Below are 18,340 nucleotides of genomic sequence, written 5' to 3' on the forward strand. Positions count from 1 at the left end.
TTGTGTGAACAGTCATGAGCATATACACTGTTAGGGCACGTCCTACTTTCCATGATAAAATAATGCTGCTGCTGAATTTATAGACAGATGCGCCCAGCATGCTGCCAAGAAAAGTGCAAAACCTAGTGCTGAGCTGTCGGATTTTTCTTTTGCTACCTAAGGTCTTTGTGAAAGGTTAGCAACTGTGGTATTGGCCATACCATCACCTGGAGAGCTGTGTCCTGAGGACGACCTTACCAGGAAGCCAAGATCAAAGCACCACTGTCTTCTGGAACATTGAGCAAGGATGCTAGTGCTCATTCCTCCTTTACTTTGATGTCCGTTTATGCCAAACTGCTAAAACAGGATACTCTCCTTAAGTACCTTGGAAAGATGAAATGTCCGGTTAGCATGTCTCAGTGTTCCCAGAACGTCTCTGTCATTTAAAACTAGGACTGACTGAGGTGGCCAGCATGTTCCCAGGGGATGACCCATAACTTTTGTAGAGTTCCACCGCATTTTGTAAGAATTCGTGTTTCAGTGGGAGAACCCAGCACCTGTGCCCCATCTTTTCTTTTGTTATAGTCCACAAACCCAAATTTGTGAAATTGACTGGAAGCTCGTTTTCAGAAGTCTGTTGCCGTTACTTAATTCTTCCAACCCAGGCCTTTTTTCCTCTCCTTTGCCATAATGGGCATGCGAGGTCAGTTCTTTTGCTGCCAAGGTCTTTTCCACACCAATTTCAACAACTTGGTGGAAGGGAATGAGCTCTGCTGCCTTTCTGTGCCTGGACTTACTGCCCAGGCTTAAAGTTCCCTGTGGCTAACAGGCTTCCTGCCCGTGGGTAGGTTCCTGGGGGCAGGGCTGTCTGTGGCTGTGAGGCTGATGCTTTCCCAGAAGCACTCTGCAGCCTGGCTATCTTCCTCCTGGGAGCTATGCCCACTGCTCCCTGATTCAGGTTGGTTTGACAAGTAGATCAGAACAGAGGAAAGTCAGAGCTACCCAAGCAGAAAGAGATTCCAGATAAGCAAAAAGAAGAAACTGCCCACTGCTCTGGGATGGTTGGTATTTGCACTGTCTTTGGATCCATCCAAACATGAGCACTTAAGTTCTCTCCCCTCTCTGCCTCATCCGGCTGGGTCAGGTCCTAACCCTATCCAATCTCCCCTTAGAGTTGCAACGTCGATTCCTATCTGCTTGAGTAGAAGTAGCTCCAGAGCATCAGGAGACTACTCCTTTATGATTTATATCTCATTGTGAATTAGCTTTTACACATTAACTCATACATACCTTCCTGTTTGGGTTTGTCTTTCAAAGCCAAGCACTATTTGTTGTTTTTTGTTTTTTGTTTTTGTGGAATGTATGAACATGCTGGTCAAACAAAAACGATTTCACTTTTTATTCTATAAAGCTATAAGACCTATAGCTTTGAGCCTGCGCAGTCTCCTACAAGTTGCCTAGCTTTGTATGTTGAGTGGCTCGATTTTTGTCTTAAGATGCACCCCCATATTTTAATTCATATCCACAGGGCAGCACACAACTTACTAATTCTAATTCAAAAACCGTGTTTGCCAGGTATAGTGTTCAAAAGATAGAGATTGAGACCCAACCTTCAGGGGCTAGCTGCAGAGTAGTGGGGAGGGAGATAAACTTACAGCAATTATAATATGAGGTGGTATTGAAAGGGTGCGCACAGGGGTTGGTGAGAACTCAAAGAAGCACCTGACCAGCCTGCGGGAATCACGTGCCACCGGAGTTTCCCACTAGAGGATGTGGACCTGCTATCTGGGAGGATGGAAGAGACAGAGACAATAGAACAGTGACACAGGGATAGGCGGGAAAAGGCATTTGCTAAAGAGACTCATCATGCTCTGCGGATTATGTTATACGGGTCGAAGTAATTTTCAGGGGATTGTATTATCCTGTTATTACAACTGGACTGTTTTAGTGAGCCAGCATATAATATACATAGTTTTTCTTCTTATCCCTGCCATGTTAAATATCATGGTTTCCTTAATTCTGATCTTTTTTTGTTGTTAAAAATCATAGTTTTCATGAAATACGTCAGTCCTAATTTTTATTTATTTGCGTTAATTGCATTCTCTTTTTAAATTTTAAAGCAATGTCTTTTTGCCTAATTTTTTCCACTTAAGCCCTCACAGCAGCAACTAAATATTGAGAGGCTCTCTTCAGTCTTCATAAATACATGAATAAACATACATGTAAGCACACATAAATATATCTATAAAGTATTATCTAAAACCTAGCATCTAACTTAAATTGTGCCTTACAGTATATAAAGGTGATTTCTAAAAAAAATCGTTAGTACTAAAAATCAGAGGGCACACCTGAGCAGCTACCCTTCAGCTGTGCTTTGCAAAAACTATAATGGCAGTGGGATATTCAAAAAAGAAGGGGTGAGGGACTGTCACTTAGTAACAGCTCCTCTGGACTGTGCTTTTTAAAAACAAAAACAGTTGGTAATACCAACTGCTACCAGCCTTTCAAACTTTAAAGCTTTCCAAGTAAAAAAAAAAAAAAAATGGAGTACATTCCATAAATTCCCACAAAGCAAAGTTTTAAATGATTGGCCTTTGAGATTGGATTATTTACTGTTGGATGTAGGTTAAAATTGACATTGAAATCATTAAAAAAATTTTGTTTTAATCCACAGTTTTGAAAAAGCAAGGTAGAGAGGGAGAATTAAGTTCTTTTTGTTTTGGGTGGCATGTCATGTTTGTACTATTTTGTAAACAGGAAGGACCTATTAATGACTTTCTGTGGGTTAAATCTCTTGAGTCATGCTCTAATGCTTTTATGGTAGGATTATGTCATGTGGCTTGTTCTTTCTACATTATCCTTCAATTTATCACATAAAACCAGGTATAATTCTTCATACTTGGGACTGTTCTGTCCATTTGGTTGAGCACACGTACTCTGAAAGCTTTATTTTTCTGTCTTAAAAGCTTTATACCTGAAGGAATCTCCCTTAACCACTCTATTCCATCTGATTCTCTTCAGCCCATTCCTTCAAACTCCCTTCTCTTGACTTCTGTATCTTTTTTCACCATCTCTCTTCCAAGCTTTAATTTTGTTTTTTTCCTAAGGGGGAAGAAAAAATTCATTTGTTCTCATTGGTTTCGACTCTCCTTTTTTGATGAAATGGGTCCTACACATTAATTTGCTCATAAGGTAGTCGATGCGTCCCCATTATCTAGAAGTCAGCTTCTGTACAACTAACTTGCTCATCAACTTTCATTCCAAAACTGACTCCTCTGGGTAATTTTTGTGGCCCGATCAATTGGACCAATATTTTTCTGGCCCCAAGAAATAATTTCTTTCGGCTGTTTTTGGTACTTGTACTGTTGCTAGAGGCACTGGCATCTTTCTGACTACCAGTCTTAGCTGTTGGATCTTTTGCGTTGTAAAACATTTCTTTCTCTTCCTTGGTGTCCCAGTGCTGGGCCCTGACTAGTCTCCATCCTGGCCCTATTGGGCCACTTGAGGTTACCAGTGGTGAGTTGGTGAGTTGGACTCAGCCTAGTCCTCAAGCTGGAACTTCAGCCATCTCTTGCCTAGTAGGTAGGGGGAAGTTGCCACATTCTCTCTGTCCCTCAATCCAGTTAGTCGTAAGAATAGCTGACGCTGTCTTCAAAATAAATCTCAGGTCCATGCCTTTAAATTTGCTGCCTATGCTATCATCCTCATTCAGGGCTTCATAAATTCAGGTCTTGATCACCAGAACTATCTCATTGATGTACTGCATTTCTCCAGCTGTGTTGCAGTTAGTGCCGCTCCCTCTTTCTGAAGCCCTGCCTAGTCTTCATGGCCTTTCCCCTTTTGGAAATTTGATCATTTTCTCGCTCTACAGTCTATTTTGCAGAACATCATATTTTAGCTCTCATTCTAATGCTGTTGTATGCTCTCCGGAACATTTCTTAGTTGAATTTTATGTAACTTCCTGGTTGCGTATATTTTAAACTTTTAAGGGGGGTGACTGACTATAATTTGCTAATTCTTTGTATCCCAATACATGGCATGGTACTAATTATTAAACAGACATGTAAATATTTGCGGATATTCCTTACTCTGCGGTCTTTGATGAAATATTATTAATAATAATGGGCCAAACAACATTATACATTGCATTATCACATTTAGTAGCAAATTAACACCATGGTTGTACTTTTTATTGTGTAGGCCTGCTATAATTGTTAATGTAATTTATTTTATAGAATGGCATTTATTTTATTTTTACATTGCGATAAGTTAGCTTAAGGAAGGAACTGAGAGGGTGCCTGGGTGGCTCAGTCGTTAAGCGGCTGCCTTTGGCTCCGGTCATGATCCCAGGGTCCTGGGATTGAGCCCCGCATCGGGTTCCCTGCTCGGCAGGGGGCCTGCTTCTCCCTCTCCCACTCTCCCTGCTTGTGTTCCCTCTCTCACTGTGTCTCTCTCTGTCAAATAAATAAAATAAAATCTTAAAAAAAAAAAAGAAGGAACTGAGAGAATCTAGAAAGATGGAATAGATGGATTTTCTTTCAGCCAGAGCATATTTAAGCATATCTTTAGTATGTCTTTGATACTACTCTCCAACATCCAAGCATGTGTATATTTTTACTTACTTGTTTATTATCTGTCTGCCCCCACTGGGATATAAGCTCCACGAGAGAAAGTATTTGTGTCATTTTGTCATTTCTGTAGCCCAGTACCGATTAATTGTGCCTGGCCCATCGTTGATGTCTAACCATTGTTGTTGAACGTTAAATGAGTAGTAAATCTATGCATGTTAATATAAGCAGAGATGAATGCAGCAGGTGTACTGCAAATTTGTTAAGACATTACCAAATTATCAGATAATACCTGCCCTTGTAATAGTTCAGTCAAACAAGTCTTGAATTCTTATTCTTAACCATTGTCTCAGAGGAACAAGGTTACAAGGGTCATCTATACAATAGTTGTGCCTTAAAACTGTTGGATTTTCACATATGTTATAAAACTGATAATCCTACAATATGTTGACAAATTCAAGAGAATATTTAAGGAATGTTTAGCAGGTGAATAGTCTTCTGTGCTTGGGGGATACAATGTCCCCTTTTTTAAAATGATACAGGTTAAATTTGAAGTATTGGCACGAATGGAGTCACATTCCCAACTGGGGCTTTCTGGGGTTCTATGACATCTTGAAAGATTATCAGAGAATTGTATGATTGATTCATACAGCTCATGAAGAAAGATTTGAGTTTATAAAATCTGTCCTTCAATTTATTCATAGGAGTTTTGTAGCTAAGTTCAAACTTGTACAAGAGATCTGTCATACTGTGTTAGAAATCACCAAGATAATATAAAAAGGATTTTGACCTTCAAATAAATGTCAATTAACTTATATTCGAGTTTCTTTCCATGGGTAATTTTACCAGACTTCTTCACCCTTCCAGTCATAGCTTTTTTACTTTGCCTTTTTCTTCTTTTTTGAATCTCCTTAATCGTGGTGTGTTGTCAACACAGGGACAGCATTGTTAATCAGAGTGTGGTCAAGAGATAAATGATCATCTCAGCCTGACTTGAGTGTTCATCTCAAAAATGTTGATGGGGGACTAGGACTAATTAGTGAACAGCCAATAATGCTGTACCAATTAAAGTCGTAAGTGAAGCTGCCCGTGATCTCACATGTCGCGTTATTCGATTAGCACAGCTGTTGGTTTTGACAAGACTATCCACAAAAAAATATGAGCTTTGGGAAAGCTGTCTTTCTAAACCCAGTTGCTACTGGATAGAAGTTTGACAGATCTGTGGTTAATCTTGGCATCTGGTCTGCTGAAGTTGTCACTTAATGAACGTAGAGTACAACAGCCAGGCAGGCTATGAACAGCCAAGGGATCTGAGTCCCCGGTGGTGGGAGGGATGCGGACGTTAGCACATACCACAGCAGCTGTATCATGAGTCAGGCTCAGGACTGGCAAGAATAAATGCTTGTTGCGGGATGGATTTGGTAACTCAGAGGCTGAAGCTTTACCATAAAATGAATGAATCACTGTGACGAAGCAGCCATTATTTCTTTCTCTCAGATTGACTTTGCCTTTGAGGCTGAAGATGAAAAGATCTTAATCTCTGAAAAGTAAGGGGTCTTGGAAACAGATGATGATAAAGTCTAAGAGTGACCTTGGAAGATCAGGGTCTTCACATCGGATGACCAACTTGTCCCAAACTAGAGCAGCAGTTTAGTCCCTGGGAGGTACTGCAAATCATGTCCTTCAACATAATGGCTCATTGTTTGCTTCCAGAAGCACACAGTCCAGAGTTTGAATTCCAGTTCCACCACTGACTTGCTGTGAGACATCAGGCAGGTTACATCACTTCTCTGTGTCTCAGGCTTCTCATAATAAAGTGAGTTTAATAGCAGTGTCTCCCTCATTGCGTGGCTGTGAAGATAATGCCTGCAAATCACTTGGTGTCAGCACAAAGTGAGAACTGAAGACATCACGGCAATGATGGTGAAAAGATGAGGACGGCCGGCCATGTGGTGCCACAGATACTGGCTCACATGCCTGGAATTGGAGAAGCCTAATGTTTCCGAGCTGGGGGAGTCAGGGAGAGAGGGGTGTTTGTGTTTCCTGGGCCGGCAGGGCTCAGTAAAGCAGCCAGGTGAGGAAGATGGCAGCATTTTTTGAGAAGTGAAAGTGGATTAGGGATGAGGTCCTAACTAAAAGAGTCCAAGGACCACCATTGATTTGTGTTCTTTAGCAAAACTCCATTTACTTTAGCGGAGGCTGCACACTCCCTCAAGCCTGGCCCTGAAGACAGGAGTCCTGGATAGTATTGCTTTCTTATATCAAAAGCCCGTCAGCCCGTGTCTGGGGAAGGCTCTTGGTCTTCCAAGGTATAAACTGCTATCCCAGGGCGCCTGGGTGGCTCAGCTGGTTAAGCGACTGCCTTCGGCTCAGGTCATGATCCTGGAGTCCCGGGATCGAGTCCCGCATCGGGCTCCCCACTCGGCGGGGAGTCTGCTTCTCCCTCTGGCCCTCTTCCCTCTCGTGCTCTCTCTCTCTCTCAAAGAAATAAATAAAATCTTTAAAAAAATAAATAAATAAACTGCTATCCCAGCCCCTCAACCCCATTTGGCCACCTACTGTGTGCAGGGAAGAAGGTGGAGTAGGAAGGCCCCTCAGGAGCAGGAGACAGTGTGGTGGGCATCCTGCAAGGTCACAGTTGTTACCAGTATCCTAGTCCAGCGAGAGGTGAGTGGAAGAAGAGTTTAAATAACTAGTTGAGAAAGCTTGGAATTAACAATAAGGCCTAATGCAAGTCACTTGGCTTGGAAGTCACACAATGCTTGAACTCTAGCTCGTTTGTCAGATTTACTTTAAAACTGGAAATGCAAGTAATCTCAATAATTGTTGAGATAAAGCATAAAGATGAAAATGTTAACAGTCAAAATAAAAACAAAAGGAAACCTAATTGTAATCCACACACCTCCTCAAAGGTTAAAAAAAAAAAAAATTTGAGTCCTGGAAGTTGATTGGAAAAGATCTTGGAGGTCATTTTGTACATACCCTGTAATTTAGAGGTCAGATAGGTTGGCTCATTTCCCCAAGGTCACACAAAATTAGTAGAGAACAAAATCCTGAACTTAGATATTTAGCACTTGTCATTTTCTGATTCTTCAGGATATTACTGGCTGTGCTAGTGTTCAGTATTACCAGTTACCATATCTTTCCATGTCTTAATATGAAACTGAGACGGCCACTCTGTATGTTTCGGAGGCGAAGTGATGATATTGCTCTACTCTCTGAATGTCACATTTTTCTTTCCGTCACGTAGTGGTGACACATGCACTCACACAGATGTAAGCTGGCTCAGAAGGACTGGGCTGGGCACTAGATTGCTGATTGTGACTGGGAGTCACCCGGCCCACGGGTATGCTGTCCTGCCTTTGTTCTTCCCATTAGCTGTGGCAGTAGGGCAGGAATTAGTCTGATTGTCATCAAGATTCACTCCCGATAATTATCTACATTTACTGAGTTCCTACTGCGTACATGGCACTGGGCTAAGCGCTCCCACCTAGACCCTGTCAGGAAGGTGGCGCCATTGCAGTTTGAGGATGTGAGACCACACAAGGCACTTGCTTGCTCAGTGGCATGTAAATGGTAAGTGGCAGGCCTGAGGGTAGACTCTCATTCCTGTGAAGCCTGGGGTGTGCTTTATCCACTACAATACCTTCCTTTCATTTTAAATTCCTCTTCGTACAAGAGTCACTGTATGTTTCTAAATGGAGTCCAAATTGATAGTGGATTTCTCCTTTGTGTGGCACGGTCCTACTGTTACAGTGTCCCCTTTGCATGGCACTGATGTACTGTTTAGTGTCATTAGAGTATAATCCTGGTGACAGCAGCTCAGGGATGGGACTGATTTATTAATGCCCAGGATTTCAGGGGCTACAGTGGGTTTTCATTTCATTTTATGTTATGATCCCAGATTCCAGGGAAACATTAAAACTTCACAAGAATAAGGTTAATAATATTCATTATGTTTCTTTTTCTGGACATGCTCTCCTTTTATAGAGCTGCATCTATGAAATGAGTGATCGTTAATTATTTAAATAGGAACAAACTGTTGTAATAGTCTGCTTGGGCTGCCTTAACAAATACCATAGACTGGGGGTTTTAAACGACAGAGACTTACTTTCCCATCGTTCTGGATACTGTAAAGTCTAAGATCAAGGTTCTGGCAGAGCTCACTTTCTGGTCAGACCTCTTTTCTGGCTTGCAGATGTGTGCTTTATTCTCACATGGTCTTTCCTCTGAGCGTGAAGAAAGGGAGAGTAAGCTCTCTGGTGTCTCTTTTTATAAGGACACTACGCCTGTTGGATTAGGGCCTCACCCTTATGACCTCATTTAAACATGATTACCTCCTAAAGGCCCTGTTTCCCAATTCAGTCACATTGAACATTAAAGCTTCAACATATGAATTTTGGGGGGAGGCGGGGAGGGACACAGTTCAGTCCGTAGCAGTTTGTTGATTATTTTCTTGCGTTCAAAACTCTTATTTCTGAATGAGAAAATATAAGTCTTTGACATTACCTATCATCCATAGGGAATATTTTAAATAACCTCTTAGAATAAACTAACTTTCAGTTCTTATTAAATAATTGAAATATTTTGTGTATTACCCTTCAATTTAAAAGAGCACATGGTCCAGGATCTGCACTTGGTAATAATCCTAGCAGTCACCAGCATACTCCGCAATCATATGAGAAGTGTTGTTTGCTGTTTCACCGTTGTTTGCCTATTCTCTGTAAAAGTGTTTAAGGGCACTGCAATAGGATCTCCACTTCCTGGTAGAAAATTGAAGTAGAACTCAATTAGAGCTTGATGGATAAAGAAATATTATTCCTTTAAAAGATTATTTGAGACAAAATTTATTATTATTATTATTATTATTACATCTAGCCCTGTTGTGATTTATAGCACAACCTTAAGAACACCTTTAATTTTCAGAATTGAAATCACAATGATGATGACAATGACAAATTTGGCAATAATAGCTAATATTTACTAAATGTTTAGTAAGTGCAGAGAACTGTTCTAAAACTACATTAAGCATAATTATTCTTTTACTCCTCACAGTGAATCTATGAGGAAGGTCCTATATTTATTCACGATTTACCCTGACAGAGTGAGGCATTGGGAGGTTAAGTAACTTGCCCAAGACCACACCCTTAGGGTGAATGAATCAGGAAGTAGTTCCCAGTGAATCAGGAAGTAATTATTAAGACCCCTGGATATGTTCTAGTTATGAAAAGCACTATGGTGAGTTGGGGTGGGGAGGGAGAGCAACAAAAACCTTTGCTACCTAGAAATCAGAATAGAAGAAATGAAGTTTGTGGTAGATGTCATAAGAGCAGCATTGACCCCCCCAGAAGAGTCAAAACTCCTGAAGACCTTGAGGGCAGTGTTCCTCCGAATGCCATCATAGACTGCTTGGGACCACCCAGAATCACCTGGGAGGTTTGTTCAAAATTCGGATTCCTGGGCCCCGTTCTAGAATTGGTAAATCTGAATATGAGGGTTAGAGCCCGGGAATTTGCATTTTAACTAGTACTCTCCCCCTACACACCCCCCAATATGATTCTGAAATATTTTGTAAGACCACTGCCTTAAAGGATGGATCAGTTTGGATAAACAATGATGGCAACTTTCTCAACAGAGCGACAACAGGAGCAAAGAGATGGAAGAAGCATGGGTTGTTTGGGAGGGGCAGTGAGGAAATAGGTCTAATTAGAATTAAGAGGCCATTTTGGATAGCAATGCAGAATAAGGCCACAGAAGGGTATTAAGGCCAAGTTTAGGGAGGACTTTAGAAATCAGTGGAGTTTCAGTTTAATGAGAAAATAATCGCCAATATTCATGAGCAAGAAAGTAGCCTGATGAAAAACATTATTTAAGGAAAATTAATCTGTGAACTGATGAACTCTAATTTTACAAATTTACCTTTGAAAAAATATTAATATTCCATACACAATTTTTTTCTTATTTTGTCTTTTGGCTTCTGGGATATCTTACAGGAAAAGAAAATATTACATTGTAAATGTCCTCAAAGAATCTGAATTTTTCCTCAACATGGGGTATAAAAGTCAGAGACTATGTAGTTAGAAAGCTAAGAGTTAAGGAATAGATATATCATACTGCCTGTCTCCAGGTTTCAGGGTACAAATCCATTTCTTTTTTCTGCCTGGGATCCTCATCCATTGTCAGTGGGAGTATAAATTGGTGTGACCTCTGCAGAGGATAGTATGACAATAGCTATCAAAATTTGAAGTGTATATTCCCTTTGATTCAGCAATTCTACTTCTACAGGGATATGTTCACGTATCCAGAGATGGTTATGATAGTACAATGTCACCCCAGGTCTGAATTGGTAAAATACTGAAAACTTAGATAATCTATCAATAAGTATCTGGTTATATAAAATAAGGTGTGTAGGGGCGCCTGGGTGGCTCAGTTGGTTCAGTGGCTGCCTTCAGCTCAAGTCATGATCCTAGGGTCCTAGGATCGAGCCCCACGTCAGGCTCCTTGCTCAGCAGGGAGCCTACTTCTCCTCTGCCTGCCATTCCCCCTGCTTGTGCTTGCTTTCTGCTTCTGTGTCTCTCTCTCTCTGGCTCTCTCTGTGTCAAATAAATAAAATCTTAAAAAAAAAAAAATAAGATGTGGGCAAGGGAATATTATATAACCATTAAAAAGGTTGTTGGAGTCATGTTTTATGTGTTGATATGCAAAGAGCTCTAAGATATATTTTCAGTGAAAAAAGCAAGACACAGAGCAGAAGGTGTACTATGCTACACTATATATATAGATTTTTACTTTTTTTTTCCTTTTACATTTGTACAGAAGGTAAAAGTGGAATATAAGAGGGCCTGGGGTTAGAGGAAGACCTTCATTTTGCCTTTTAATATTTTGTACTGTTTAAGCTTTATAGAAGTCTGTCACTGTAAATCCATCTTTTTAAATGAACTAAAATATGTAGTATCATTGAAAGCCTGTTGAAGGTATTCCCACAACATAGGAAACCAGAAGATATTATGTGCACAAGTGCGTGTGATCACAGTAAATTCACCTTTAACCAACTGAGCCACCCAGGCGCCCGTAAATTCGCCTTTAAAACATGTTAGAATTATGTTCCCCATCTGTTACTTTCGATGTGTATTCTCATAGTGTTTTTATTTATTCATTCACTTGGCAATATTTATTGAACATATTCTGTGTGCTTTTACTTAAAGTAAATTTTCAAGTGGGCCTGAGAATTTCTTTAGAACCATGGGTTTTTAAACTTGGAAGAAATCTTAAAAATCAATTTCCACGTCTTTTAGGCAAGAGAAAACTAAAATTCCAATGAATGTGTCTTAAGATCTCACCGCAGATGAGTGGCAGAGCTGCTGGGGAAACCTGGTTCTCTCTGCCACCACACCGAGTGGTGTCACAAGACAGACTCGGATTGTCCTTGTCTTTTCACACAAGTAAAGTCAATTCAGATTGCTTTCAGTAGATTTGTCTCCTTAAATGGACAGCTTTGGAAAGGTTTAATGATAGCAGAAATGCAGAATCTTTAATAGTAAACATTTAGAGGAAATTGAAATGTTCTGAATTTTTATTTTTTTTCTCTTAAAAAATAACATTTTAGCTTATACGCCATGTATTATCCTCAATACATGCTCTAAATTTTGTTTGGACACTTTTGCCAAAAAAAAAAAAAAAAAACAAAACAGTTTTGTCGAGTATGTATTCCCCTAAAATGAGGAAGAACCATGTATATGTAAAGGAGAAAAGAAGCACTCCATCCCTGAATTTTCTGAATTGTGCATTTTCATTCCGCCCGTGATATTAATAGTTGGATTTATCGAACCAGAGTCTGAGCTCTTCAGACATAAGAACTGCTTCTTTAGTCCCTCTCATCACTTAGCTGACTCGGTGTGATAAATCTATAAGGCATTTAATACAATCCTTTATCAACTATCAATTCTGGGGATTTTCTCCCACATTCTTTTAATACTTTCAGAGAACCAGTGCTATTTTGAAACAACTGTAGTCACAGGCTTTTGATGGGGAGGATAAAAGAGAGACGAACGGTACTGTTGGTTTTGAGGGCCTCCTATCAGGAGAACACACCAAACTAGAGGACTGTAGGGATTCCCAAAGAGTAGAATTCAGTGCATCTTCTTAGACCCCATTGTTAGCATATTAAAATTCTGCCAGAGGGCACCCGGGTGGCTCAGTTGGTTCAGCGACTGCCTTCGGCTCAGGTCATGATCCCGGAGTCCCGGGATCGAGTCCCGCATCGGGCTCCCTGCTCAGCAGGGAGTCTGCTTCTCCCTCTGACCCTCTTCCCTCTCGTGCTCTCTCTCTCTCATTCTCTCTCTCAAATAAATAAGATCTTTAAAAAAAAATTCTGCTAGAAATTAACAGTGGTATTTTTTCCTCAAAATTGAGAAAAAAAATCTTGAAAATCAATTTCCACGTCTTTTAGGCCAAGCTTGGTAAATACAAAACCAAAGAACCCATATTTGTTCATCGTGAGCCGTTTATACAGTCCTGCCTATGCGAATTTTCTTGTTTTTCTGTTAAGAGAGAGTGCGCGCAAGCAGGGTGGGGTGCGGCACAGGGAGAGGGAGAATCTTAAGCAGGCTCCAGGCCCAGGGCAGAACCCCGGGGGCAGGCTCGATCTCACCGGCCTGAGATCATCCCTGAGCCAAAATCAAGAGTCTGACTTTTAACCAACTGAGCCACCCAGGTGCCCCAGTACTTATTCAAGTTCTGAACCTGCCTGTGCTTGATTTCCCTTGTTTTTCCTCCTGAAGCTGCAAGAGAAATAATCTGGTTAGAACGGGAAGAGCGAGCCCGGCTGCACTATGAAAAGCATCTGGAAGAGCGGAAGAAGAAACTGGAAGAACAGAGGCTGAAGGAGGAGCGGAGGAGGGCTGCTGTGGAGGAAAAGCGGAGGCAAAGGCTGGAGGAAGACAAAGTAAGAGGCCGCCCTGGGCAGTAAATGGGAGGTTTGTCTACTTCAGAAATGCAGCACATTTACGGTGAAACCTTCCATTAAGGTGCTGGGCTGCCTAGCAACATTAAGTAATCCGTTTTATAGATAGCTGCAGCTTCTAGGGAGGTTGGGGTATGGAGGGCAGGTAGCGAATGGTGTGGTTGTTAAAATTGTTTCCCTAAAAACTTTAAAAGCCCAGGTCTCTGGTCTAGAGCAGTAACTTACTTATGTTCTGTTCATCTGTGTGAAAAGTATCGTGATGACTCCCAAGTAATTGGGTTTCTCCGGGGCTTTATCGCTTAACATTTTCACATGGATTGTCTCATTTAATGTGTACACAACCCCTAAGTGTTAATATATCAGTTTCTGCAAAAATGAACATGTAGACTCAGAATGAGTAAGTCACAGCTCAGTAAGTCATGGAGTCAGGATTACCCACCTGCTCAGATTCTAAATTCCATTATTTTTTAAGATACGGTACCACATTTGTTTAGCATCTGCTCAAGCTAAGACCTGCACCACCATGCTTTTGTGAATTGATGAAAGTACCACGTTCCTGGTAATAATAAGGGTTGCTTATTTAAGTACCCGTCGTTCACCAGGGGCTTTATCAACGGGGACTTGATGATTTCAGTAACCCTCCCAGGCTGGCGTTATAAACGTTAGGAGGTAGGAGTACTAGGGTAAAAATCTCAGTAGTGCCTTTACTCCATTCTGCCTTAAGTTGAAGAAGCCTCGGACAACCAGGTTGAATCTAATCGTCCGCTCCTCTGTTCCATTTAAGGAACGCCATGAAGCTGTTGTACGACGGACGATGGAAAGGAGCCAGAAGCCAAAACAGAAGCATAACCGGTGGTCATGGGGAGGCCCTCTCCATGGGAGCCCCAGCATCCACAGTGCAGGTAAACAAGCCGTGATCGCTTTCGAAAATCACTACTTTCTTCCTGGACAGCAAAAGGGCAGTTGCTTCTTTCTTCTAAGCCTGTGTTTCCAAAACAAAAATCATGGGCTGAAATAATTAAACTATAAATGATGCTCCTACTGTTTGAGGATAAGAGGGTGATGGAGGTCAGAAGATAAGGTTCCTCTCCCTTAACACAGACTGCTTTTCTCTTTTGTTACATACACAATTCCCTCCAAGAGATAGAAATCTATGCAGTGTTTCTAAGTAAACATGCAGTTTGCATGCTACATTATTTTAAGTAATCATTTGCATTAAGATTTCAGGATGATGGAAGAAAACCGATTTTATCATCTTCTCTGGAAGAATCATAGCAGTATTGACTGATCAAAATCAATACCATACGCAAGTATTAGGACCCTAAAGGGTGTGCAGGGTTAATGCTCTGCAGGAGAAAGTGCAGGTTCTGAACCTAGAGCCAGTGAATGTCTCAGCCATTCCCTCGTTCTTGAATGGACATAAAATCGTACTGAAATTTGGACCTAATGAGAGGCTTTATTTTTGTACTGTAAATTCAATACACTTTGAATTTTATATAGTGTGTCAGTTCTTTTTCGTCTGTGTTGAGTCTGTGTGCTGTTTTTTATTATTATTTATTTTGAAAAATCATTGTCTTACATTCTGTCCCCAGGTGGTTTTGTTGAATCATCATTCACCTTTCTCGATTTAGCAGGCCTGGACCACCACCTCACAACTCTTGGTGGTACTAGAAAAGCTGGTACAGACATCCCTGTGGTTGCTGATTGCCTGACCTGTAGCTAGCACCTCCGACCTAGGGCCGGTCCATCAGTAGCTGAACCATCACCACCTTAGGCATAATGCATGCTTACTCTCCCATTGCATAGACCTAGATCTGGGATGTGGCACAGTGTTTCTTAAGTGCGACGGTGCAACTCGGGTGACTGGAAGGTGTTGAAATAATGCAATGACATGTGATGTGTTTACTTTCTAAGTGATGATTTTGGATAAAACCTTTAAAAAGTGTTTTTTTAGTTAATAAATTACCTGGGTTCAAAGTACATCCAGTTTGCTCTCCCCTACCCCACCCCATCCCCACCCCTGTCTGTTTTCTGCTCTTAGTTTTATTTTATTTTATTTTATTTTAAAGATTTTTATTTATTTGAGAGAGAGAATGAGAGAGAGAGAGCACATGAGAGGAGGGAGGGTCAGAGGGAGAAGCAGACTCCCCGCTGAGCAGGGAGCCCGATGCGGAACTCAATCCCGGGACTCCAGGATCATGACCTGAGCCAAAGGCAGTCGCTTAACCACCTGAGCCACCCAGGCACCCTCTGCTTTTAGTTTTAATCTAGAAAACCATGGATTGTTGTTTGCCCTATTCTTTCATTCCTAACATTCAGTGTGCCCAGTAGAAGCTCTTTATTTTAAAAAAATTCTAAAAACATATTATCACAACTGCCTTTCCTCTGATGTTGAACCGTATTTGAAAGCACTTTTTTTGTTTTTCCCTTGGCTGTTAGTGACCCAGTGGTACTTGGTGGGGGCACGTGGCAAATCTGTAATCATAAGGCTTATTTATGTGTGATATTTTATTCTCGGGGCAGTTTTATATATATGCTCCGTACAGGAAAAGCTGTCATGGTGTATATCTTTATACCCTTACTTTTATTGCTTCCACACTCAGAGTTTAGTATATGGCCTTTATTTCTGCCACTCGGAGCACGAGAAGCTAGTGTTGTATTTGTTAGCTCTTGGATAATATCCATTTTTATAAGGGCTGTGAATTAGAAAAAAATTGCTGTTGTACAAGAACGGAGAAGTTGGGGAAAGTAACTGGACTTTGCCAAAATTCTCAAAGGTCACAGTGATCTGCTGTGATCTGAAGAGCAGTGACCTGGCCTTACTCATTTATAACAATGCCTCACTCAGGATGGGCACTCAGTGTTTGCTGATCAAAAAACAGATCTTAGAAATTAAATTTAATCCAGATTAAATCAGTGTGATGCCTTACTGCTCACACATCAACTACCACTGGTTTGTAAATTTTTTTAAACGGATTCTTCCTAAATCCTTTCGTGAATTTGTACTTGAACGCAAAAAAAAGAAATGATTAAAAATGGTCTTATTATATTAAGTAATAGAATAAATACACGTTATACCTCCATCATTTTCACCATGCAGAGTAGGCCTGCATGGAGACACGATGTCCCCCAGCTGAAGCTTAACATACAAAAACGAGATCAGAAAATGTATTGCTGTCAATCATCCAGAAATGGCTTTTGTTATCCTTCCTTGTGTCCCCTGGACCTTACATTTCATCATTAAGATGTTCCTTTTGATATTTTTTCCTGAATCTTCAGGATTGCCCCAAGAGCCTATCAGTTAAGGGTTAACTGACGTCACAGGCTCGATGTCTGGGTTTGTTTGTTTTATAATTGAGTTGCTTCAACCACACAAATGCGTCCCGGTAGAGATAGGAATGTCTGATGTTGGTAGAAGACTTGTTTATCCCCCATACGCCATAAATAATGGCCAAAAATGGTTATTCTGTGGAGGGACGTTTACTATAAAATTTTTGACTACCAATGTTACTTAGACCAATGGGAACTGGGTTTTAAAGGCATCTACCACAAGGATTATTTTTTGTTTTTAGTTTTAGAAGAAGCTAACAATAGAAAACAAAATATGGCAAAACCCTTTTAACTTTGGTCGTAGGTCAGAACATCCACTTGCCCTCCTAAAGAAATATAAGGAGATTTTTAGACTTTTTTTTCTATGCAGTTTTATTCAGGGAACATGATCTATTCTAATGAGCCTGGTTACAGCTTGGTTCCACCGTACAGACAGCAAACTAACAGAGCTAGTTTTTGTCATGTATCTTCTCGCTGAACTTTAAGAATTACTATGAAATTACTCACCTACAGGAATTATTTAAGTTATTATTAATAAACTTAAATCTGATTTTCTTTCTATTGCCGTCAGTTTTGTTGGGCAAGTTTGTGGGCCGATTCTGTATTTGGAAACCGCCCGAAACTCGGTGTTATAGGCAGAGGTGTGGTAGTTCGTAGACTTTTTAAAAAGAAATTCTACGGTGGCCATCCGTTCCACACCTAGAGTCCTTCTTCTTCTTTCTTTTTAATCTGTTTTTCTGTAATGAACTTTAACGCCCTGGGTAAAGTGACTCTACAAAGAACAAGTAGCAGCAATGCATAGAACCTGGAGTTCTTTTTTTTTTTTTTCTTTTTCTTTTTCTTTTCTTCTAGTGTTTGCATTCTATTTCACCAGCCCCATTTCTACCCCCTTGTTTCTAGTGGGGGAAATTGTAAGGGCCAGACCCATTTCTACCCCCTTGTTCCTAGTGGGGGAAATTGTAAGGGCCAGACCCATTTCTACCCCCTTGTTCCTATTGGGGGCAATTCTAAGGGCATCCACTTTACAATCCCCTCTTTGCTGTACGGTCTGCCCCATTATTTTAGTTGCCCTCCACTGGCCTTGGTCCTCATCTGTCTGTTGTATTATAACAAAATGCTTGAATTTCCCTGGCTGACAAACTGGTGTACTAAATATTTTATCCTATGAGAAAAATGAATTTTATTTCTAACCTTTAAGTTACCTTTAAATGTCCACTTAGAAAACTGTGCTATTACATAAGATCTAGTAATAGAGCTGAAAGCACCAATGCTAGTTTTTCCTTCCTTCAGTGAATTAGGAAATTGCAATCCTGCAAGCTGGCTGTCAATTAGCATTATCTCCATTTGTTTTAGATCCAGACAGGCGGTCAGTTTCCACCATGAATCTTTCGAAACATGTTGATCCCGTCATTAGCAAGCGGCTCTCCTCTTCATCTGCAACTTTACTAAATTCTCCAGATAGAGGTACAGTCAAAAGGAAAACAAAACAAAAAAAAAAGTG

General features: G+C 40.7%; 1 protein-coding gene across 8 annotated transcripts in view; it reads left to right on the forward strand.

Annotated features, from left to right (window-relative positions):
* Positions 1–18,340, forward strand: part of MAP7 (microtubule associated protein 7) — a 168,206-nt gene that overhangs the window by 114,711 nt on the left and 35,155 nt on the right. For 6 of the 8 annotated variants that reach the window (XM_035728602.1, XM_035728606.1, XM_035728604.1 and 3 more), the window contains 3 exons: positions 13,328–13,491; positions 14,294–14,411; positions 18,193–18,303. In XM_035728602.1, coding sequence (XP_035584495.1) covers positions 13,328–13,491; positions 14,294–14,411; positions 18,193–18,303 — 393 coding nt within the window. The remainder of the gene's footprint in view (positions 1–13,327; positions 13,492–14,293; positions 14,412–18,192; positions 18,304–18,340) is intronic. The other 2 variants (XM_035728603.1, XM_035728605.1) reach the window with 1 other exon arrangement.

This window comes from Zalophus californianus, chromosome 7 (assembly GCF_009762305.2).
Source record: "Zalophus californianus isolate mZalCal1 chromosome 7, mZalCal1.pri.v2, whole genome shotgun sequence".
NCBI classification, from domain to species: domain Eukaryota; kingdom Metazoa; phylum Chordata; class Mammalia; order Carnivora; family Otariidae; genus Zalophus; species Zalophus californianus.